Source organism: Bos taurus, chromosome 13 (genome assembly GCF_002263795.3).
Source record: "Bos taurus isolate L1 Dominette 01449 registration number 42190680 breed Hereford chromosome 13, ARS-UCD2.0, whole genome shotgun sequence".
Lineage (NCBI taxonomy): Eukaryota > Metazoa > Chordata > Mammalia > Artiodactyla > Bovidae > Bos > Bos taurus.
The window spans coordinates 2,432,785-2,457,589 of NC_037340.1; the positions used below are offsets into that span (position 1 = coordinate 2,432,785).

At 40.1% G+C, this 24,805-nt stretch overlaps 1 protein-coding gene across 16 annotated transcripts in view; it reads left to right on the forward strand.

The window, feature by feature from the left end:
* PLCB4 (phospholipase C beta 4) overlaps positions 1–24,805 on the forward strand; it is a 482,400-nt gene that overhangs the window by 411,680 nt on the left and 45,915 nt on the right. For all 16 annotated transcript variants that reach the window (XM_025000312.2, XM_059892392.1, XM_025000311.2 and 13 more), the window contains 3 exons: positions 7,708–7,810; positions 10,479–10,643; positions 13,312–13,516. In XM_025000312.2, the coding sequence (XP_024856080.1) occupies positions 7,708–7,810; positions 10,479–10,643; positions 13,312–13,516 (473 nt within the window). The remainder of the gene's footprint in view (positions 1–7,707; positions 7,811–10,478; positions 10,644–13,311; positions 13,517–24,805) is intronic.

The following is a 24,805-nucleotide window of genomic DNA, read 5'->3' on the forward strand; positions in this document are numbered from 1 at the left end:
AGAGTTTGTCAAATCCTGAAGCATGATTTTTATGCTATAAGAATAAACAAACTTATTTCTCATTGGCAAAAATGTGTTGATTATAATGGTTCCTACTTTGATTAATAAAGATGTGTTTGAGCCTCATTATAATGATTTAAAATTCATGGTTCAAAACCGTAATTACTTTTGTATCAACCTACTATCTCTCAATAAAACAGGGGAGAAAAAAGAAATTAAAATTATGGTTCCAAAGAAAACAATCCAGTACACGTTTAGAGTATTTTTTAAGCTGCCTTGTTATTTAGTGCCAAACATTGAGAACCAGGAGACTGTGTACATAAATTGATGGGTGGGCCCCCGTGGGGGCTGAGACCCCAGGGGCAGCCATGGTAGAGGGCATAAGAGTCCTTGGCACTAGCCCAACCAGGTCTTCCACAGGCTGATGTTGCCCTGGGCAGGTAGATGAGGCCCTGAATCTCAATTTCCTGCTGATAAAATGAAGCCAGTGATACCCGTCACCCCAGGTTTGCTGTGGCAGCTCAGTGAGTTTGAACTGAGTGTATGCATTTGATGTCCTTTACAAACTGCAAATTTCTGTGGAAAAGTGAGGTTAAAGAGAAGTAAGCTACAGCCCATGTGGCTGATGACAGGCAGAGATCACAGACTGTTGAAAGAGCCTCTTTTCACAGGAGCCTGGGGAGCGAGGTGAGGTGGGTGGAGCGGTCCTCATGTCCACACTGGCTGTGAGCCTCCCAGAGCCTTCACCTGGCTCAGGACAGGCTTTTCACCCTCCTCAGGAGTTCAGTGGCTCCTCCTGCCCAGACACGGGGTGGGCATCCTTTCTATGGAAAAGGGGCCCCAGTGTTACCGAACCAAACCTGTCCACCTGTCCACACTCAGCAAAGTCCGTCAGTGGTGGGCTGTGCTGAAGGAACTTGCAGCATTTGTTGTAAGGCCCCAGGCAAGAGAACAGGTGACTCCTGTCCTAACTGCCCCCACCCCTGGACTTCCTGAAGAATTTCAGCAAAGCATTGTTAAAGGCCAGGTGAAGTGGGTGGGGATCTGTTTTACCATAGTTCACATGCTCAGTGTCTCACCTTCTGCACTGTTTATTGCAAAATCCATTCATGAACAAGGATGGTGCTATGTTAGCCTGGTTTTTCCAGTAGTCATGTATGGATGTGAGAGTTGGACCATTAAGAAGGCTGAGTGCTGAAGAATTGATGCTTCTGAACTGTGGTGTTGGAGAAGACTCTTGAGAAGTCTTGGACTGCAAGGAAATCAAAACAGTCAAATCCTAAAGGAAACCAATCCTGAATATTCATTAGAAGGACTGATGCTGAAGCTGAAGCTCCAACACTTTGGCCACCTGATATGAAGAACCAACTCATTAGAAAAGACCCTGATGCTGGGAAAGATTGAAGGCAGGAGGAGAAGGGGATGACAGAGGATGAGATGGTTGGATGGCATCACCGACTCGATGGACAGGAGTTTGAGCAAGCTCCGGGAGTTGATGAAGGACAGGGAAGCCTGGCATGCTGCGGTCCACGAGGTTGCAAAGAGTCAGACACGACTGAGCAACTAAACAACAACAGCAGTGTTAGCCTGGGTTCTGTGCTTGTGTGTCCCTTTTTCAGAGGGACTGAAAAGTCTGGGCATCAGGACTACTGGAGGCATGAACAATAAGTCTCCTGTCCCCCTGCCCCTCCCCTTTTCTCCACACCCAGAGCTCTTGCCCACAGGGCAGAGAGAAGCAGTCTTTCCTGACTGTGCTGAGCTCCTGAGGAGTTGTAGCTGGCAGCAGAGATGGGCCGGCTGTGAAGGACGCGCTTCGTGCAGGGGCATCCAGGTACCCTGGGGCTTTCACCCCACTGCCTTTGTCTTGCTCCTACCCACCTACAGGGAATTTTAAAAAATCCTCATGGGCTATGTCTGAGGGTTTCTGTAAAGAGATATTCTGTGTCTTTTAGGCCTATGGTGGCAAACAGTGTAGAAACCCCTGAATCTCACAACAGTAACCAAACATCAGAAACTTACTTGGGACTCCCTGTCTAGTCTGTGGGCAGTGTATTTAGGAGGCCACACCACTGCATCCTATAAGTGTGATTTTTACCAGGAAGTGAGCAGTAGTTTATTACAGGCTCATTTTTAAAGTTGGAAAAGCAGGAAGTACTTCTACACTTTATAATAAAATAGAGCAAACTAATTTCTGAAGTCTTTCCAGGCTTTTGGAGGAAACCCGACAGTTGCTATCAAAATACTATGATATTTTATGATTCAAAAGTACACACTTTTTAAATGACTTTGTCAAGTTAGAATGAATCTAAAGATCCGTGGCAACTTTCTGTTAATCAGCACCATTTTGCTTGCTTGCTGGTAAATAAAATGAGGACGTGTTGATAGCATCTCAGATGTGGTGAAGCAGGATGAACTTTCTTGTTCCACCATCCTTGATCCTGTAACTCCTGTCCTCCACCTGGCTGAAAGCCGTTCTCTCCTGCCCTTGCCTCCAAGGCCTTTAAGTCCACAGAGAATTCTTACATCAATTCACTTGCCGTTGACTTTAGACTTGCCCTGTGGCCATCACACAGACCTGGATGCTTGGAATGGGTTCATTTCCCACACCGAAAAACACCAGGCAGGACCAGCTATGTAGTCTGTGGGACCCAAGTGCTCCGTGTTCACAAATCATTAAGAATCGGGAGAGTAGCACAGAGCATTAAGCCAAGCAGAAAGCTCTGCGGTGGCACAAGCTCCACCCTCAGAGCCAGGGCTCCAGCTTCTGCTTGCCCGTCAGTGCCCAGGGGCCCGTGACCTACGCAACCCCTAAGTCGTGAGTGACAGTCTCTGCTGCCTTAGGCCCCAAATAGACAGTTGTTCAAGATGAACTCGCTAAGGGTCAGCCCCAAGCCAGGGATCTGTCAAATTTCTGAAGCTAAATCCAGCCTCTGAATTAGAATTTCAGGTGTGAAGTAGAAAAAGGTAGGAAAAAAGCATTGCTTTGCCAAGCAAAGGGGCCATATGGGGCTAATGCCCTCAAAAGTGTGTTGCAGCCCAAAGTGGGTATTTAGTAGTTTTATAGAAATGGTTCGAAGAGGGCATGACCAGCCCATGGGCATTCCTCTGACTGGTTGGTGTTGCTGTAATTGAGAGTCCGCATCATCAGTCTTCTGGTTCCAGCCTGTCTGGGGTCTGCATGCTTATAGGCAGCTTGCAGTTAATTTCTCCCACCTTGTGTTTATTTGCAAAAGAGCTCAAAAGTATTGTTATGTTTATCCCTTGAGGGGGAACCAGGGCCTTGCCACAAGGCTTTTCTATTGTTTCTTTTTTTTCCTATTGTTTCTTGACTGTACTGCTTCTCCCTCATCTCCGCATCCCCTTCCATCTCTAATAAGGAACGGTTTGAGTCTGCTTATTGGAGCCCAGTGCTGACTCCCTGTGAAACCTACAACTATCATGCATTACCTCCCCCAATAGCTGATGACTGATGCTTCGCCAGACAAAGCTGATAGTCTTCCTTGGAAAAATATGTGAAGAATTGTATTTACTCATCTACTCGAGCTTTTGCTGTATCATATTTTTCGGTGATTAATGCTGGCTACAAAAAAGGCCCAAATCTAAAACTCTACAAACATAGAAAACAATATGTTCTATGAAGTTAGAGAGCTTTTATGTTAATAGTACAGGTTGTATCCTCCTGGAGACAGGTTGCATGTTCAAAGTCATCTTTAATATTTGAACAGTTTTATAAACTTTCTGTATCCTTGATTTAAAAATCAGTGTCATTGCTATATATGAAACATAATCAGTAGGAACCTACTGTATAGCACAGGGAATGCCACTTAATTCTCTATAGTAACCTATATGGGAAAAGAATCTGAAAAAGAATATTTATAAATACATAACTAAATCACTTTGCTGTACACCTGTAACTAACACAACATAAATCAGCTATATTCTAATATAAAATTTTAAAAATGTTTAAATAAAATAAAAATCAGTATTGTCCTCAGAGGCTCTTTATTGCTCGTTACACCCAAATGGAATGTGGGTCTATGTATTAACATGTTTTGTTCAGACTTAGAAGATAGCAAAGAATGTCAGCTTTGTCAAAACCAAAAACACGACTGTAAACTTTTCTTTAAGGAAAAATATCATGCTTTGGGATTCCCCTTGGTTGCATTTTAAACAATAGTAATAGATTTAACATCATCTAGAGTTGAAACTTATAAAAGTTATACTTTAAGAGGTATGAAAGATTTGGTCCTAAATTATGATTCTTTTACATCTAAAAACAAACTTACGGTTTTGGGGAAAGTGCTTTTATTTTCTGCTCATGTGAAGTGAGAGTCGCTCAGTAGTGTCTGACTCTTTGCAACCCCATGAACTATACAGTCCATGAAATTCTGCAGGCCAGAATACTTGAGTGGGTAGCCTTTCCCTTCTCCAGAGGATCTTCCCAACCCAGGAATTCCCAGTTCCGGTCTCCTGCATTGCAGGCAGATTCTTTACCAGCTGAGCCACAAGGGAAGCCCAAGAATACTGGAGTGGGTAGCCTATCCCTTCCCCAGGGGATCTTCCTGACCCAGGAGTCCAACCAGAGTCTCCTATATTGCAGGCAGATTCTTTACCAACTGAGCTATCAGGGAAGTTGCTAGCTCATATTTTTTCTCAGTATGTAATTTTCCTATGTATAATTATCGTCATTAAAAAAAAAATGTTGTTTTGGAGAGGTGGAGTTCTTTGACACAGTTTCAGGATTGTTATGTAATCCAGCCAGAGTGTGATTCTGTGACCATACCCATTGGGGATTAGGGGCAGACAGTGCTGAGGATCAATTTCAAAACTCTTTAATCATACAAGAAAGAAAACCCATACTCTTCGTCTGTCACCTTGTAACCTCTCCTGCCCCCATCCCAGCCTTAAGCAACCACTAATCTACACACTGTCACTACATTTTTGCCTGTTGTGCACATTCCATGTAAATGGATTCATATAATATTAGACCTTTTTATGACTGTCTTCAACATTTGCAAGATTCACCTATGTTGTACTGTGTATCAGTACTTTATTTCTTTTTGTTACTGAAATAATTTTATTACTTATTATTATTTTTCCATTGTGTGGATATACCTCATCTTGTATGTCCATTCATCTTTTGCTGAAAATCGGAATTGTTCCATCTTTTGGTTACTATGAACCTTCACGTGCAGGTTTTTGTGTGAGCATATGTTTTCACTTTTCTTGGCTATACACATAAGAGAAGAATCACTGGGCCGTATGGTAACTCTGTGTAAGTGATGAATTCTAGACTGTTTTCCACAGTGGCTGCAACATTTTACATTCCCACCAGCAATGTTGAGTAGGGGCTCCAATTTCTCCATTTTCTCATCCACATCTGTATGAATTTTCTTTTTCTTTTTTCCTAGTGCCCTCCTAGTGTGTGTTCAGTTCAGTTCAGTCGCTCAGTTCAGTTCAGTTCAGTCGCTCAGTCGTGTCCGACTCTTTGCGACCCCATGAATCGCAGCACACCAGGCCTCCCTGTCCATCACCAACTCCCAGAATTCACTCAGACTCACATCCATCGAGTCAGTGATGCCATCCAGCCATCTCATCCTCTGTTGTCCCCTTCTCCTCCTGCCCCCAATCCCCCCCAGCATCAGAATCTTTTCCAATGAGTCAACTCTTCGCATGAGGTGGCCAAAGTAGTCGCTCAGTCGTGTCCAACTCTTGCAACCCCATGGACCACAGCATGCCAGGCCTCCATGTCCATCACCAACTCTCAGAGTTTGCTCAAACTCATGTCCATTGAGTTGGTGATGCCATCCAACCATCTCATCCTCTGTCATCCCCTTCTCCTCCCGCCTACTGTGTGTAATGGTGTCTTATTGTGATGCTGGCTTGAATTTCTCTCATGACAAATGATATTAAGCACCTTTTCAACTGCTTGTGGGCCATTTGTTTATCTTATTCGGAGAACTGTCTATTCAGATCCTTTACCCATTTTTTAACTGAGTTATTTGTTCTTCATATATTTTAGATACAAGTCGCTTATCAGATAAATGATTTGTAAATATTTTCTCCCATTCTATGATTTGTCTTCTCACTTCCTTGATAATGTTCTTTGAGTGCAAAAATATGATGAAGTCAAGTTTGTGTACTTTTTTCCCTCACTGCTTGTACTTTTGGAGTTATGTCTAAGAATGCATTGTCAAATTCTGACTCACAAAGGTTTACCCATATATTTTCTTCTAAGAGTTTTATAGTTATAGCTTTTTACTATTAGGTCTTTGATCTATTTTGAGTTAATTTTTCTTTATGATGTGAAAGAAGGAACTAATTTTACTCTTGTGCATGTGGCTATTCAGTTGACCTAGCATCATTTGTTTAAAGAATATTCTTTCCCCCACTGAGTAGTCTTGGCATCCTTGTCAAAAATCATTTGCATAGATATGAAATTATTTCTGAACTCCCAATTCTGTCTCATTAATTTATATGTTAATCTTTTTTCCCCAATACCAAGCTGCTTTGGCTACTGTTGCTTTGTAGAAAGTTTTGAAATTAAGAAGTCTGAGACTTGCAACTTAGTTCTTTATTAAGATTGTATTGAGAATTCTTGGTCTTTGAGTTTCCATGTGAATTTGAGGATCAGCTTGTCAATTTCTGTAAAGAAACCAGATGGGATTTTGATAGAGATTGTATTGGATCTGTATAGCAATTTGAGAGTAGTGCCATCTTAACAATATTAAGTCTTCTGATCCATAAACACAAGATATCTTTCCATTCATTTAGTTCTTTTAAAATTTTCCTCAGCAATGTTTTGTGATTTTCAAAGTACATGTACTTATTTTGTTAAATGTATTCCTAAGTATCTTATTCTCTTAGGTGCCATTATAAATGCAATTATTTACTTAATTTTGTTTTTAGATTGTTCATTGCTTGGTGCATATAAATAAAATAGGTTTTTATATGTTGATTTTGTATCCTAGAACTCATTTATTAATTCTAATAGCTTTTTAGTATGCTCTGTAGGATTTTCTATAAACAAGATCATGTTGTCTGCAAATAGAAATAGTTTTACTTCTTTCCAATCTAGATACCTTTTATTTCATCTTCTTGCCTAATTATCCTAACTAGAATTAGAGACCTCCAACTGAAACCACATTTCATTTGATTATGAAAATACATAGCAATCCATAGTAATGTTAGCGGTACATCTGATTCTGACACCAATATAAATCACAGATATTTTTATATCTCATTATAATTGTTAGAGATCTCTCAATATAATTTTATGATTATCAGTACTTTGAAACTCTGCTAATTATCAAACTTGCCATTAGATCCCATAATTTAATATATTAATTAAAACAATAAAGACATTTTCCATATTTTGATAACTATAGCTCATATAATTGGTTTTTCATTGTTATTCTTTGCACTTTATTTTATGCATGTAAGAGCATCAAGTTCCAGAGAAGATGATAGTGTCAGGAAATCATAGATGTCCCAGAGCCTGGATCTAAAGAACATTTCCTCTTCCATGTTCCTTGTTGGGGTCATCCATAGGACAGGGTTATTCTCTTCAGTTCTTGGGATCCTCCACCCAAAAGCCTATTTCCTAAGTTAGAAATGGCGATAAAGATGTATTCAGTGTCTTGATAGTGATTTTCTGAGTCTTTATAAAGAAACTAGTAAACTCCTTCTATGCTTTTGTCCCACCAGGTACCTTCTCAAACCAGATTTCATGAGACGGCCTGATCGAACATTTGATCCTTTCTCTGAAACGCCTGTTGATGGGGTTATTGCAGCCACTTGCTCCGTGCAGGTAAGTCTCCTGCTCTCCACAGAATAGTGTAAAAAGAGTGGATCCAGGTGGTCTTGGAAAAGCCTTAAAAAATTGCAATTAAAATATTTAATGTCAAGTTGCAAGATCCACGCGTTGCTCTCAACTTTAACATTTTTTTTCTTGAGATACATTTTTTTCTACTAGTGAAATTATTAGCTACTTTTCATCAAAGATACCAGATCAAAAAGTACCCAATGGAGAATGTGGAGCAATGGGAATTCTTGGCCATTGATGGTGGGAATGCAAAATCGTACGACCACTTTGGAAAACAGTTGGGTGGTTTCTTCCAAAACTCAACACTCTCTTTAAACGTGATCCAGCACTTATACACCTTGGTATTTACCCAAACAAATTAAAAATTCACATCCATGTGAAAACTTACACAGGGATGTTTGCAGCAGCTTTATTCATACTTGATAAAATTTTGAAAGTAACCAAGGTGCCACTTAGTGGGTGAATGGATAAAGAAGCAATGAATGGTATGTCCAGACAGTGGAATATTACTTAATTCTAAAAAGAAATGAGCTATCAAGTCATGAAAAGACATGGATGAAACAAATGAACATTCAGTTCAGTTCAGTCGCTCAGTCGTGTCCAGCTCTTTGCAACCCCATAAACCGCAGCACACCAAGCCTCCCTGTCCATCACCAACTCCCAGAGCTTACCCAAACTCATGTCCATTGAGTCGGTGATGCCATCCACCCATCTCATCCTCTGTCGTCCCCTTCTCCTCCCACCTTCAATCTTTCCCGGCATCAGAGTCTTTTCCAATGAGTCAGTTCTTCACATCAGGTGGCCAAAGTATTGGAGTTTCAGCTTCAACATCAGTCCTTCCAATGAACACTCAGGACTGATTTTCTTTAGGATGGACTTGTTGGATCTCCTTGCAGTCCAAGGGACTCGCAAGAGTCTTCTCCAACACCACAGTTCAAAAGCATCAATTCTTCTGCGCTCAGCTTTCTTTATAGTCCAACTCTCACATCCATACATGACTGCTGGAAAAACCATAGCCTTGACTAGATGGACCTTTGTTGGCAAAGTAATGTCTCTGCTTTTTAATATGCTGTCTAGGTTGGTTATAACTTTTCTTCCAAGGAGTAACCATCTTTTAATTTCATGGCTGAAGTCACCATCTGCAGTGATTTGGGAGCCCCAAAAAATAAAGTCTGCCACTGTTTCCACTGTTTCCCCATCTATTTGCCATGAAGTGATGGGACTGATGCCATGGTCTTAGTTTTCTGAAAATTTAGTTTTAAGCCAACTTTTCACTCTTCTCTTTCACTTTCATCAAGAGGCTCTTTAGTTCTTCTTCACCTTCTGCCATAAGGGTGGTGTCATCTGCATATCTGAGGTTATTGATATTTCTCCCGGAAATCTCGATTCCAGCTTGTGCTTCATCCATCCAGTTAGTGAACATTAGTAAGTGAAAAAAACTAGTCTGAAAAAGTGACATACTGTTTGATTCCAACTAAATGACATTCTGGATAAAGGCAAAACTATAAAGATGGTAAAAAAAAAAAAAAAGACCAAGAATTGTGGGGAGGGATTAACAGGCAGAGTACAAAGAATTTTAGGACAGTGAAACCATTCTGTATGATTCTATGATAATAGATACATGTCATTATATTTACAATTTTTTCCAAATACATTAAATATACACCAGAGTAAACTCTGAATGTAAGCTATGGCTTTGGGTGATAATGAAGTATCAATATAGGTTCACCGATTATAACAAATATGCCACTGAGATGTGAGGTATCCATAGTGAGGATATTGTGGATGAGAGGACAGAAGCACTATATTTTCTTATCAGTTTTGCTGTAAACAGAAACTGCTATAAAAAATAAAGCATATTAATGAAAAAATACCTGTTATATGATTACATTGATGCAGAATTCTAGAAAATGCAAACCAATGTAAAGTAATAGAAAATAGATCAGTAGTTTCCTCTAGACAGACAGAAGAAGGGATGGATTACAAAAGGGTACAAAGGAACTTTGGGAATTGATGGAAAATTTTGTTGCCTTAATATTGGTGACAGTTTTATAGATGTGCTCATATGTCAGAAGTGATTTCATTGTACACTCTAAACATGTACCATTTAATGTCAGTTATACCTGAAAAAACTGTTTCATAATGATTAGCTATTAGATAATGTGAAAAAAATGTAATTATTAGCTATAATTATTTGGAAATAGGTGAAAAAATTCTTTCCACAGCTTTATAACAGATGGAAGAAGGTAATATGCATGACTCATATAATACAAAAAGTAGTTGTCTGCAACGTCTTAACCTAACTGTGAAACGAAGCAGTCAGTACTGCTTTTGTAATACTGGTTTAAAAAATAAAAATAACACTGTCCTCTAATTGTCAATATCAGTTTAACATTTTAGCGTTACTTTTCTTTCTGTCTGTCTCTTTGTAAAACTTCTGAAAGAATTCAATAAAAGTGAATTTTGGAACTATGAAAGGATCTTAAGGTATATTTGAATTGACCACTTCAGTTCAGTAAGGAATGAATACATTATTTCCAGAGATAATTGAATTTCTAAAGATGAACGGAGATTCCCTCCCTGCCAGATTATTCTGTTACTGACCATTACACCAGCTTAACTTCTCTTTCCTCCCATTTCTCTTCTGCTCCAGGTCATATCAGGTCAGTTCTTATCAGATAAGAAAATTGGCACATATGTAGAAGTGGATATGTATGGGCTGCCCACGGACACTATCCGGAAGGAGTTCCGCACTCGCATGGTGATGAACAACGGACTCAATCCAGTTTACAATGAAGAATCATTTGTGTTTCGGAAGGTAGAGTGTTCTCAGTGTGTCAGATTTGCTCTGCTAAGTTAGGAGCTACATGTTAGTGGAGAGATACTACATGATCTGCAGACAGTCTCTTAACCCCAGATGTCTTCTTCCAGTGCAGATGTTCCACAGCAGCCACATGATGATTGTTTCTGTGTGGCCCTGTCCTCTTGGCTCTCCTTCCTCCCAGGAGGAGCCCACCTTCCCCACGCAGTGCCCAAGCTCTGGGTTCACAGTGTTCTCAGAGGGAGCCCCACAGGCAGACACTGTCACACGTGGGAGAGCTCCTCCCTGCCCTGGCAGGGCTAGTGCCTCGCAATATTCTTTGGCCAAGAGGGTGGGTAGGGTGTATGTCCTTCAGTGGGTCAGTTGGTTATTGTCCTGTGCCTCCAGGAAGTGTGGTCCTGTGTATAATATGTATAGGTTCTGTGTATAATATGTTATTTTTGTTTTTTGGTTTTTATCTTCATATTATACTTTGGTCCTATGGGCTTCCTCAGTGACTCAGTGGTAAAGAATCTGCCTGCAATGCAAGAGACACAGGTTCGATCCCTGGGTCAGGAAGATCCCCTGGAGGAGGGTATGGCAACCCACTCCAGTATTCTTGCCAGGAAAATGCCACGGACAGAGGAGCCTGCCGGCCTATAGTCCATAGGGTCACAAAGAGTCAACCATGACTTGAAGTGACTGGGCACACAGACAAATCAGTCATTCTCTATAATGATTCGGGTTTTAATCTTGTAACCATTTTCTGCCATTTGTTTCTCTTTCATCATCGGAAGATGTATTGAAAAATCCATGCCCTGGCAGTACTATCTCAAAAATGCCTGTTTCTCTCTCACTTGTTCTGTTATCATGACCAGAGTGCTTTCTGGCTTCTTCTTTGGCACACGTTTTCCAAGTATCTCTATTCCATTTGTATCTTACAGCACAGACAATCACCTTTTTATCTTAACAAAAATATGAATTATCAGCCTCAGAACTGGCTGACCAGTTTGCAGAAAGCATATTACAGAAGATAAGTATAGTTCAATGAATCAAGCCATTTTGAGATGTAGGCTTTTCTGATTATGTAAATCCCATTATCCATGCAACACCTCCCCCTACCTTTTCACCTTCTCTTCTACAATCAGAGTGTAGCGTGAGTTGCATACAGCTGTAATGTGTCTTTTTTTCTTCCCGGGTTTTTCAGTTTGTTACAGCTGGATCTGTTGTCACTATGGCCAGTGTTTCGTGCCAAAAAAAAATATCCCTACATACATTTCTGGAAATTCAGAAAGTTGATTTCAGGCTCTGTTTTTGATGCATAGGGAAATAAACTTGCTTTTTACACGCAATATTACTGGCCCCGGAAACAAGATGCCAATTTTGGATCCTTCCCTGCTCTTCTGAAGTGACATTGCCTTTCATTGATACTAATTGCTTTAACTTTATTTTCTTTCTTGCTGTTACTGTTTTTCTTCTTTGCATGAATCTCACAGCATAAGCCCCTTTCACCAAATGAGGAACAACACGGTGACTAAAGTTGGTTTCACCTTTTCGTCTTCATGAACTGAAACTAAATTATAACCTGTAGGCATGAATAAGCAGCCAATTCATTGCCTAGCTTTGACATAGTGCTCAAATCAACTAAGGTGTCTTAGCTGCTCATAGCCAATAAATAGAAATTCTTGATTAAAAACATCAGATTTTCTTGTCATGTGGCTCTTTTATATCTAAGCAGGGTCTCTGCCATCTGAGCTCAGATGCTGCATCCATGGATTTCGGGTCTCTGCCATCTGAGCTCGGATGTTGTGTCCATGTATTTGGTTTGGGGATGGCAAGAGTAGATGTCTTATGCTGTGTGTGCTCAGCCACTGAGTCGTGGCTGACTCTTTGTGACCCCACAGTCTGTAGCCTGCTGGGCTCCTCTGTCCACGGAATTTTCCAGGCAAGAATACTGGAGCAGGTTGCCATTTCCTTCTCCAGGGGATCTTTCTGACCCAAGGATCAAACCTACATCTCTTGAGTCTCCTGCATTGACAGGCAGATTCTTTACCAGTATGCCACTTGGGAAGACTCGATGTCTTGGGTATATGTTAATGTTTCTAGCTGTCTCATCTTTATTTAATATCCCAAAATGTGTTAAAAACTGAGGAGTGCAAAGAAAAATAATCCAAATTTATATATAAATTGTCTTTTATACATGAGGCATTTCTTCAAAGATACTTTCCATATTCTCAAAAACAGAGCTCAATGTCAGAAGCAGCCCAGTAGTAGACAGATCAAAGGATTTGAAATCAGGTGGCCCAGGATTCAGACCCAGCTGTCACTGGCCATCTTTGACATAAGGGAAAGTCACTTTTCCTCTCCAGGTCTCTTGTTGCTCACCCATTATGTAGGTGGGAATGGGGAAAGATGGCAAGGGTTGGATTAGCCATCTTTTATATCCATTCATTCTATTGACAATCTTCAGGGACTGATTTCCAGGAAACCTGTTCCCGTTGTCTTTCTCAATGCCCTGGGCACTGTAACTTACACAGTATGCGTTAAGAATGTAAATTGACCATCAGCTTGTTTGCACTGGGAAGGAACCTTTCCGAGCAGTATGGGTGTGGTCCGGGTCCCTGGCGTTGTGATTCTTGGGAGCTGTGTCCTGCAGATCAGTGACAAGTGCTGTTTGTCTTTGCAGGTGATCCTCCCCGACCTGGCTGTCTTGAGGATCGCCGTGTATGACGACAACAACAAGCTGATCGGCCAGAGGATTCTGCCCCTGGATGGCCTCCAAGCAGGCTATCGACACATATCCCTCCGGAATGAGGGAAATAAACCTTTATCACTGCCAACCATTTTCTGCAATATTGTCCTAAAAACATATGTGCCTGATGGATTCGGAGGTAAGTCAGACTTTTAGGTATTGAATATTTTTGTTTATATGTTTTTTCCCCTAAATTTCAAGATTATAAGCTATTTCACCAATGGTTAAAAAAAAAAGCCTGTTCCCACCGATGCTGCCAACACTGTCGGCTTAAAGAAATCAGGCATAAATAGTTGCCTCAGGTTTCCTAGCAGGAAATGCAAAGGCAAGTCTAGATTATCTTTAAAGTTCTTTATTTAAAAATGCTGTCATTTTATGTTTTTTCAATTTTCACATATATGTTTTTTCAAGTTTCATATATATGTTTTTGAAGAAAAGCGTGAATAATGTAGAGCCATAGACATCAGTTGGTTTCACTAAAAAGTTTAAATTGAACTCCATTATCAACATTCCTGGACTTTCCCCAAAAATCTACAGGGGAGTTCAATTTCACAAAAAAATTCCCAGTCATCAGTCCATGGAAGACCACCTTTGGTTACACCAAAGACATCAATGAAAGTGAAAGTGAAAATCACTCAGTAATGTCTGACTCTTTGTGACCCAATGGACTTCTCCATGTGACCCCATGGACCCCATGGAATTCTCCAGGCCATAATAGTGGAGTGGGTAGCCTTTCCCTTCTCCAGGGGATCTTCCCAACACAGGGATTGAACCCAGGTCTCCTGCATTGCAGGCAGATTCTTTACCAGCTGAGCCATCAGGGAAGCCTAAGAATACTGGATTGGGTAGCCTGTCCCTTCTCCAGCAGATCTTTCCAGTCCACGAATTGAACAGGGGTCTCCTGCATTACAGGTGGATTCTTTACCAACTGAGCTATTGGGGAAGCCCAAAGTCATCAATGGGAGGAATCAAAGTTGGACAAAGTCTTAAAGTGAAAGTAAAGGTTGCTCAGTCATGTCTGACTCTTTGCAACCCCATGGATGGTAGTCCATGGAATTCTCCAGGCAAGAATACTGGAGTGGGTAGCCTTTCCCTTCTCCAGGAGATCTTCCCAACCCAGAGATCGAACCCAGGTCTCCCACATTGCAGGTGGATTCTTTACCAGCTGAGCCACCAGGGAAGCCCAAGAATACTGGAGTGCTTTAAGGTCCCTTCTCCAGAAGATCTTCCCAACCCAGGGATTGAACCCAGGTATCCCACATTGCAAGCAGATTCTTTACGAACTGAGCTCTCAGGGAAGCCCCAAGTCATAGGATTCTGGCAAACCCACATATTGACTTTTTATAACCCCAACTGTGCCAAGAACATTAAAGGAAAACAAAGATCCTCTATATTCTCAGAGTTCATTGAATCATAAGGGAACAATAGTACAGCAAAGTACATTAAATTAACAAGGGTTCAAGTCCTGACCTCCACTGCTAGCCAGGTGACCTTGACAGGTGTTATCGCCTGTCAACACCCCCCACCCCATCTTCTGGCCTGGAAAGGTACTGATACTGTTTCCCTCACAGCATCCTGTGATGTGTGCTTATCATAACAGTTTACGACACAACAGGGCATGCCTGCCATGTGTGTGCACAGGAGTGTGTGGCTCCAAATGCAGCTCGGTTTCTGTGCTATTCTAGTTGGAGGAGCTTTGGGTCATTTTGTTTTGTGTTTTTAATAATGCAGTCTTCTCTGGAGGACAGAGTTTCTGCAACTCATACTCAGCATTAACAACCCAATTGTGGGTTCCAAAAGTAAAGTCAGCCATGAGGATTTTTCAATTGCAAAATTGAGAGTAATGATTCCTTCCTCTTTCCCTTTGTTTTTTCTTAAAAAAGGAAGCCTATTACAGGTCACAACACAGAGTAGCAGTTATGAGCACGTGGCAGACGCTGGGATGGGGTGCTGTGGGCCGGGTGAGCAGGGCAGAAAAGAGACATGGGACCTGAGTGGGCGTTGAGGAGCATGTGATGGCCACAGGGCATCAGCAGATGGACTCAGTCTTGTTTCACATATTTGCACTTAGCAAGCAGTGGTGCATAATACCTAGTATATTTTAAAGATAGTTATATAAATACATGTATTGGAAGACTTAAAGGTTTTGCCTTTACACGTGTTACTTTTCAAATGAAACTCTAATTCATTCTAGGGAAATGGGCTATTCGAATAGAAAAGGGAAAGATACAGTTTTTTGAGCTCCTGCTTTGTGCGAAGGGCTTTACAAAAATGGAGTCCAGAAACATGAAATTGTTTAGAGTGGATGTGAGCATATGCAGGTGTATGCTGAAGGAATATCTGTGTTTATCATGTAGTTTATGGCTAGTGTCAATATTTATAAGTATTGATTCACATCTTTAAAAATAGTCTTGTAACTATTCTTTCCCAAGGTATCATTGTAGTATTTCTCTCAAAAGCAATTGAAATTTCTGTACGACATTATCTTTGATGGGATTCTGCAGTTGATGTCTTAGCCTCAGATTTGATGTTCAAAGACTGTTTATTCAGAATTCTCTGGCCATTTCTCACATACGTGAAGGAACCAAGGACAGACATTCTGAGGGTTTATTTAAGGATCTTACCTGAAAATAACAAAATAAGAATATGAGAACTTTTTCCAGATTTCCAGTCTTCTTGACAGCCTCTTGATGCCCGCGGTGTGTTTATATTTCATGGGCTTACCTAACCTCCCACATTCATGTCTGAACATTTACGTGCTGAACCAGCGCACCGGGTGATCAATAGACCCCCTGTTCCCTAGAACATTTACAGTCTTTGTTGATTATATAGGAAAAAGTTCAAAATGAAATTCTGCACCATTGCACTTCAGCAGTTTCTGGGGGAAAAAAAAGAAAGTGGTCGATAAACATCTCCAGATTTTTATGTCGCTAAAGAAAGAAAATATGGATGCCTTCATTTATTCTACTAAGGTGTTTAGCAGGTTTTACTCTGTAAAAAGCAAAGTAGCTACACGTCAGAAAAAAATTCTGACGACATAAAAAATGTTAAAAGGGTCCTTCATCCAATGCCCAGAATGAACTCTGTTACCATATAGGTCTCTACTTCCTATCTCATTATTCTCTTTACTTTTTAATAAAATTGGATCTTACTCTGGTGTCTCATTTACATTCATATTTCAGAGGCAATTTTTTTCATAATTTTTAGAGTATTTTCCCCATTCTTGACATATTTTTATTATCTGCTTGAGATTCAATTTTATGTATGCTATAATTTATCATGTTATTGATGTATTGAAGTCAATTCTACTTTTCTTTCTTATGAACAATATTGCATCCAAGAACCCTAAATGTAAAGCTTTGGAAATACTAGTGATTATTTCCTACAGATGAATTCTTTCAAGTGGATTTGTTGCATCAAGAAGTGTATATGTATTTAAAGGTCTAGATTGTTGTTGTTTTTCAGGCACTAAATTGTGACAACTCTCTGTGACCCTACGGGTTGTAGCATGCCAGGCTCCTCTGTCCTCCGCCATCTCCCAGAGTTTGTTCAAATGCATGTCAGTGATGTATCTACCATCTCATCCTCTGCCACCTGCTCCCCCAGTTGCCTTCCATCTTTCCCAGCGTCAGGGACTTTTCCACCGACTCAACTCTATGCATCAGGTGGCCAGGGAATTGGAGCATCACCTTTAGCATCAGTCCTTCCAATGAATATTCAGGGTTGATTTCCTTTAGGAGTGACTGGTTTGATCTCCTTGCACTCCAAGGGACTCTCAAGAATCATCTCCAGTACCACAATTCAAAACCATCAGTTCTTCAGCGCTCAGCCTTCTTTATAGTCTGACTCATATCCATACATGTCTGCTGGTAAAACAATACTTTGATTATATGGACCTTTGTCGGCAAAGTGATGTCTGCCTTTTAATACTCTGTCCAGGTTTGTCATAGCTTTCCTTCCAAGGAGCAAGCATCTTTTAATTTCATGGCTACAGTCACCGTCTACAGTGATTTTGGAGCTCAAAAAAATAAATCTGTCACTGTTTCCACTTTTCCCATCTTTTTGCCATGAAGTGATGGGACTGGATGCCATGATCTTAGTTTTTTGAATGTTGAGTTTTAAGCCAGCTTTATTCCCCACTTCTTTCCCCCTCTTCAAGAGGCTCTTTAGTTTCTCTTTACTTTCTGCCATTAGAATGGTATCATCTGCATATCTGAGGTTGTTGATATGGCTCTTAGCAATCTTGATTCCAGTTTGTGATTCATCCAGCCTGGCATTTTGCATGATGTACTCTGCATAGAAGTTAAGCAGGGTAACAATATATAGCCTCGTCATACTCCTTTCCCAATTTTGAACCAGTCCATTATTCCATATCTGGTTCTAACTGTTGTGTCTTTACCTGCATACAGGTTTCTCAGAAGACAAGTAATGTGGTCTGGTATTCCTATCTCTTTAAACATTTTCTAGTTTGTTGTAATCCACACAGTCAAAGGCTTTAGTGTAGTCAATGAAGCAGAAGTAGACATTTTTCTGGAATTCCTTTGCTTTCTCTATGATCCAGTGAATGTTGGCAATTTGTATCTCTGGTTCTTCTTCCTCTTCTAAACAATACATCTAGAAGTTTTCGGTTAACGTACTGTTGAAGCCTAGCTTGAAGGATTTTGAGCACAGTATTACTAGCAAGTGAAATGAGTGCAATTGTCCAGTAGTTTGAGCATCCTTTAGCATTACCCTTCTTTGTGATTGGAATGAAAACTGACCTTTTCCAGTCCTGTGGCCACTGCTGAGTTTTCCAAATTTCCTGACCGAATGAGTACAGGACTTTAACAGCATCATCTTTTAGGATTTGAAACAGCTCAGCTGGAATTCCATCACCTCCACTAGCTTTGTTCATATTAATAATAATGCTTCCTAAGACTCACTTGACTTCACACTCCAGGATGTCTGGCTCTAGGTGAGTGATCACACTATCATGGTTATCTAGGTCAGTAAGACTTGCTTTGTATTGTCCGGCTGTGTATTCTTGCCACCTCTTCTTAATCTCTTCTGCTTCTGTTAGGTCCTTACCATTTCTGTCCTTTATCATGCCCATCCTTGCATGAAATATTCCCTTGGTGTCTCTAATTTTCTTGAAGAGATCTCTAGTCTTTCTCATTCTATTTCTTTGCATTCTTCACTTTAAAAGACTTTCTTATCTCACCTTGCTATTTTCTGAAACTCTGCATTCAGATGGGTATATCTTCTTCCCCTTTCTCCCTTCCCTTTTGCTTCTCTTCTTTCCTCAGCTATTTGTAAAGCCTCCTCAGACAACCACTTTGCCTTCTTTCATTTCTTATTCTTGGGGATAGTTTTCATCACCACATCCTGCAGAATGTTACAAGCCTTGATCCATAGTTCTTCAGGCACTTTGTCTACCAAATCTAATCCCCTGAATCCATTCATTATCTCCACTGTATAATCATATGGGATTTGATTTAGGTCATACCTGAGTGGCCAAGTGGTTTTCCCTACTTCCTTCAAATTAAGCTTGAATTTTGCAATAAGGTGCACATGATTTGAGCCACAGTCAGCTCCAGATCTTGTTTTTACTGTATGTATAAAGCTTCTCCATCTTTGGCTGCAAAGAACATAATCATTTTGATTTTAGTACTAACCATCTGGTGATGTCCATGTGTAGAGTCATCTCTTGTGTTGTTAGAAAAGGTTATTTGCTATGACCAGCATATTCTCTGGACAAAACTCTGTTAGCCTTTGCCCTGCTTCATTTTGTATTCCAAGGCCAAACTTGCCTGTTCCTCTGGGTATCTCTTGACTTCATACTTTTGCATCCCAGTCCCCTATGATGAAAAGGACATCTTTTTTTGGTGTTAGTTCTAGAAGGTATGTAGGTCTTTATAGAACCAGTCAACTTCAGCTTCTTTGGCATCAGTTGTGGGAGCACAGACTTGGATTACTGTGATGTTGAATGGTTTGCCTTGGAAAGGAACTGAGATCATTCTGTCATTTTTGAGATTGCACCCAAGTACTGCATTTCAGACTCTTTTGTTGACTATGGTGGCTACTCCATTTCCTCTAAGGGATTCTTGCCCACAGTAGTAGATATAATGGCCATCTGAATTAAATTCACCCATTCCAGTAGTAGGTATAATGGTCATGAATTAAATTCACCCATTCCAGTTGATTTTAGTTCACCAAGTCCTTAAGATATCAGTGTTCAATCTTGCCATGTCCTGCTTGACCATATGCAATTTACTAACATTCCGGGTTCCTATGCAATATTGTTCTTCACAGCTTCAGATTTGACTTTCACCACCAGCCACATCGACAACTGAGCATCATTTCCACTTTGGCGCAGGCACTTCATTCTTTCTGGAGCTGTTAGTAGCAGCCCTCTGCTCTTCCCCAGTAGCGTCCTGGACACCTTCTGACCGGGGAACTCATCTTCCGGTGTCATGTCTTTTTGCCATTTTGTACTGTTCATGGAGTTCTCATGGCAAAAAGTCTACAGTGGTTTGCCATTTCCTCCTCCAGTGGACCGCGATTTGTCAGAACTCTTCACCATGACCCATCTAGCACGGGTGCCCCTGCGTGACTTGGCTCATAGCTTCCTTGAGCTACACAAGTCCCTTTGCCACACCAGGCTGTGACCCATGAAGGGGATGGAAATGGCCCTAAACTCCAAAATAGCTGGTATTTTTTAAAAATACAAATGAGACTTCTGCTAAAACCAGAAGAAAGGAGCAAGTGAGAAAAGGCAGATTGATTTATTTTTAAAAAGAAAGGTTCCAGAACTAAGTATCTGGGAAATTTTAGCTCACTCTTGTGGGCTTATACAGTTATAACTTTGTGTGCATACATCCCTTCCCTGTTAGATGTTCAGTGTGACTGGTCCCTAAACAAGCCTATTCACACTCCATCATTGTTAATCCACATTTAAAATTAATTTTTGCTACACTGGTTTGTCCTGTGGAGCACTGAACTACACAGTGGGGTAGCCAGGCACAGTGTTCCTCTGATGTGAGGGCTGACGCCCCGTGAAATGTCAGATTGGCACCGAAGAAAGATTCCAGGCTTACTTGAATATGCAACACTTTGACCAAGAACATGTAGCACTCTGGCCAAGAATATGCCAGATTTGTTTAACTGCTTCCTGAAATAATTTTTTTCCAGGCTGAGGCAAGGAAAAAAATGAATAACATTTTCAGAGTTATGCAAGGCTATAGACGTATGATATATTTGAGGCATGGCTTCTCACTTTCTGGTTATACATCATTTTAAATGTGATTATTAAAATCAGTTTCTTTGATAGGCAGTATAAATAAGTATACATTTGAATGTACATATATGCAGTCTCAAAGAAGGAAACTAATTTTTATGTGCCTATACATATGTGTGTATACAAAGTATATATTTAAAACTCAAGTATATATGTCTCTGGTCAGAGGAGAAACTGAGATACAATAGAAAAATCACCTAAAAGTGGGTAGGACAGGCACTGGCTCCCTAATCCTAAGCCCCTTTTTCCTTGGTCGGATAATTTTGGCGGAACTGTTCCAGGTATCCAGTAGCTGCTTCTGCCGCCTGCTACCATGTGGCAAAGTTATGTGTCACAGAAGTATCTAATTCACAATTCAAAACTGCCAGGAATGATCACCTGTTTCAAATAACCTGCTAATTAACCTGGTTCAAATATTTAGCCCTTTGTAAATCTCCTTTTTGTGTCTTGTGATTGAATTTGAACAAGCCTTATATACACTTTGTGTAATTTTGTTGCCATTTGACCACGAACACTGTTGTGCTTAGTCATGTTCAGTGGTGTCTGACTCTGTGACCCCGTGGATCATAGCCTGCCAAGCTCCTCTGTCCATGGGATTCTCCAGGCAAGAATTCTGGAGTGGCTTGCCATGCCCTCCTCCAGGGGGTCTTCCCAACCCAGGAATTGACCCAGGTCTCCCACTTTGTAGGCAGATTCTTTATTGTCTGAGCCACCAGGGAAACCAAAGAATACTATTAAACTGAATTTATTACTGAATTCTATTATATTGCATGTTGTCAATTTTTTAAACGAATGTGTAACTTCAAATAAGATATCTCATTAAAACTCCAACGATAAAGCAGAGTTTCAGGATTTGGAGACATAACTTCCCAGCAGTTTCTAGAATTGTTAATACTGGTAATAGAAGATAGATTTAAGTAATGATATTCATCCAACTAATGGATGAATCTGAAGCATCTTATTTTGTTGCATAATTGAGGCTACTTCTACATAATCCTACAGCAGATGGTGGACAAGGGCCTCTCAGTCAGCTTGTCCATTAGTACAAAACAATATGTAACTTCATTTACAGAATGTTTTGTAGCTATATTTTATATAAATCTAGGTCAGAATCAGTCCTCCAGGCTGAGGTCAAGACATTGCCACAGTAAACAGGAAGAATAGCACAGGATTTAAATTCACTTTCCCCAGGACGGACTCACGGCCTGACCTGGGAATGTCCAGGGGCTGATGGGGCCTCCTTAACAATGATAAAGCTTTGTGAGCTTAAGCACACATGAAAGATGGATACCCAAGAATTTAAGTAGCAGAATTTTTATTTCTCAGTCCTGTTGGTAAACAGATTTACCACAAACTGGTAGACTTGAAAGAATAGAAACTTATTCTCTCACAGTTCTGGAAGCTAGAAGTTTGAAACTGAAGAGCTGGCAAGGCCACGCTCCCTCTAGACTTGAAAACATCCTTCCTTTTCTCCTCTTAGCATCTCCTGATTGCTGCAGTCTGCCTCCACCAAAACCTGGCCTTTCTTTATATCTCTGTGTGTCCTGTTCTCTTCTTATAAATATACTGGTCATGGGATTTAGGACCAGCCCTAATCCAGAATGGTCCCATCTCAGTCCTTAACTGATTACATGTGCAAAGACTCTATTAGTTAATAGAATCATAAGTGGATGTTGAATTTTGTGAAAAGTTATTCTGCATCTATTGAAATGATTATGTTACTTTTATTCTTCAGGTTGTTAATGTAATCCATCATGCTGATTTGCAGATATTGAGCCATCTTTGCATCGCTGGCATAAATCCCAGTGATCATGGAATATGATCTTTTCAATGTATTATTGAATTTGATTTGCTAATATTTTCTTGAAGATTTTTGTATCTATGTTCATCAGTGATATTGGCCTATGATCTCCTTTTGTGTGTGATTCTCTGGTTTTGGTATCAGGGTGAGGCTGGCCTTGTAGAATGAGTTCAGAAATGTTCTTCCCTCTGAAATTGTTTGGCTAGTTTGAGAAAAACAGGTGTTGATTCTTCTCTAAATGTTTGGTAGAATTCACCCATGAAGCCCTCTGGTCCTAGACTTTAGTTTGTATGGAGTTTCTTTTTATTATTATTGTTACTGATTTCATTGCAAATAATTGGTTTGTTTACATTTTTTATTTCTTTTGTATTCAGTCTTGAGTTTGCACATTTCTGGAGATTTTTTCATTTCTTCTAGGTTGTCCATTTTATTGGTGTATAGGTGTCCATAGTAATTTCTTATGATCCTTTGTATTTCTGTGGTGTCAGTTATAACTTCTTTTCTTTCATTTCTGATTTTATTGCTCTCTTTTTTTTTTTTTAAAAACTGTCACTCTTTCTTCTCTTGTGAGTCTGGCTAAAGTTTATTTTGTTCATCTTTTCAAAGAACCAACTCTTAGCAGATTATACAATGTTAACTAAACCATGTAAAATATGTATTCATATGGAAAAATTTCACAAAAAGGAAAGAAGCTTGATTAGGATGGAAGAATTATGGATCATTTCATTCTCTAATAATTTGTTTTATTAGTTTTGTATTTAGCTTTAAGTGATTAAAGGATTATTTGTTATTACTACTGGAAGGACTGTGAGTTGCCCTTCAAAAATATCATATGCTTTCTTCAATGATATTGATATTTTGATTGTATGTCATTAACAATAAGCAAGTATTTATTTTCTAACAAGCCAGTCCCATGGGTCGTCCATTAAAACATGCTGGTGGGAAGCTAAGGCAAAGTTGATCCAACACGGGAGTGTATGGGGAGACCACGTCATATAGATCTTCTCAAAGGAAAGGTGGGCAAGTTCAGGGAGACTATCTGTGCTTTGCTTTGCCCCCTGGGAGTGTGGACGGGTGGAAGGAGGAAGCATCTGTGAGTCAGACAAAAATGAGTCCTCGGTGAGTTTAGCACCACAACAAGCAACCAGGCTGTCTCTGCCTCCAAACAATCTATATGGAGTCATAGCACCTCCTGAACTGTCATGAAAAAGTCAAGAAAAAGTCATGCCATAGAGCTAAGTGACACACAAGAAAGTATTGGAACATGGGACATTTTATAGGATCCTTGACCTGTCTCCTGCACGTCTATGCATTAAGAACAATAAATTGTAGAAGGATCTTTTCTAGGTTAAAAAAACATTTAAGACACATAGGTATCAGAGACATAGTACAGATTTTGTATCTTGATTGAAACAAACTAATTGTAAATAAGGGGAATTTTTGTTATTCATTCGCTAAGTCCAACTCTTTGCGACCCCATGAACTGCAGCACACCAGCCCTCTCAGTCTTCCGCTGTCTTCTGGAGTTTGCTCAAATTCATGTCCATTGAGTCAGTGATGCCATCTAACTATCCCACTCTCTGCACCCCGTTCTCCTTTTGCGTTCTGTCTTTCCCAGTATCGGGGTCTTTTCCTGTTAGATAGGCCATGTATTATATCATAGTAAGGAATTAGTGCAAATTTTGTTCATACTGGTAAGGTTGGCCCTGAAAAAATCTCCCTTCTTATTTAGAGATACAGAAATAATTAGGAGTGAAACATTATGATGTCTGGAATTTACCTTAAAATATTTCAGCAGAGAAAAAAGAGAAAGAAAAAAGGGAATTTTAGAGAAAGGAAGTATGGCAAACTGTTCATAATTGTTGGGACTTCATCATCAATATATGGGGAGTTATTTTATTTGTCTCTCTATTTTTACACACGTTGGAAAATTTCCATAATAAAAGAGTTCTTGTCCTCTGTGTTCAGTCGTGTCTGACTCTGCAACCCCTTGGACTGTAGCCTGCCAGTCTCCTCTGTCCTTGGAATTTTCCAGGCAAGAATATTGAATTGGATTGCCATTTCCTTCTTCAGGGTATCTTCCCAACCCAGGGATTGAACCCACATCTCTAGTGTCTCCTACACTGGCAGGCAAATTCTTTACCACTAGTACCACCAACATAGATAAATACATTCCTAGAACATTAACTTCCAAAAACGTCTGTGATTTTTCCTGAGCAAGCTTTAAGGGCTAATTTGTTTATATTCCCCATTATAAGTCAAAGATTTCTCAGGGACTATGAGTAATAACTAGAATCAAACCTTCTTATCCACCCCTGACAGGAGAAAAAAATTCCATGAAGAGCAATTTG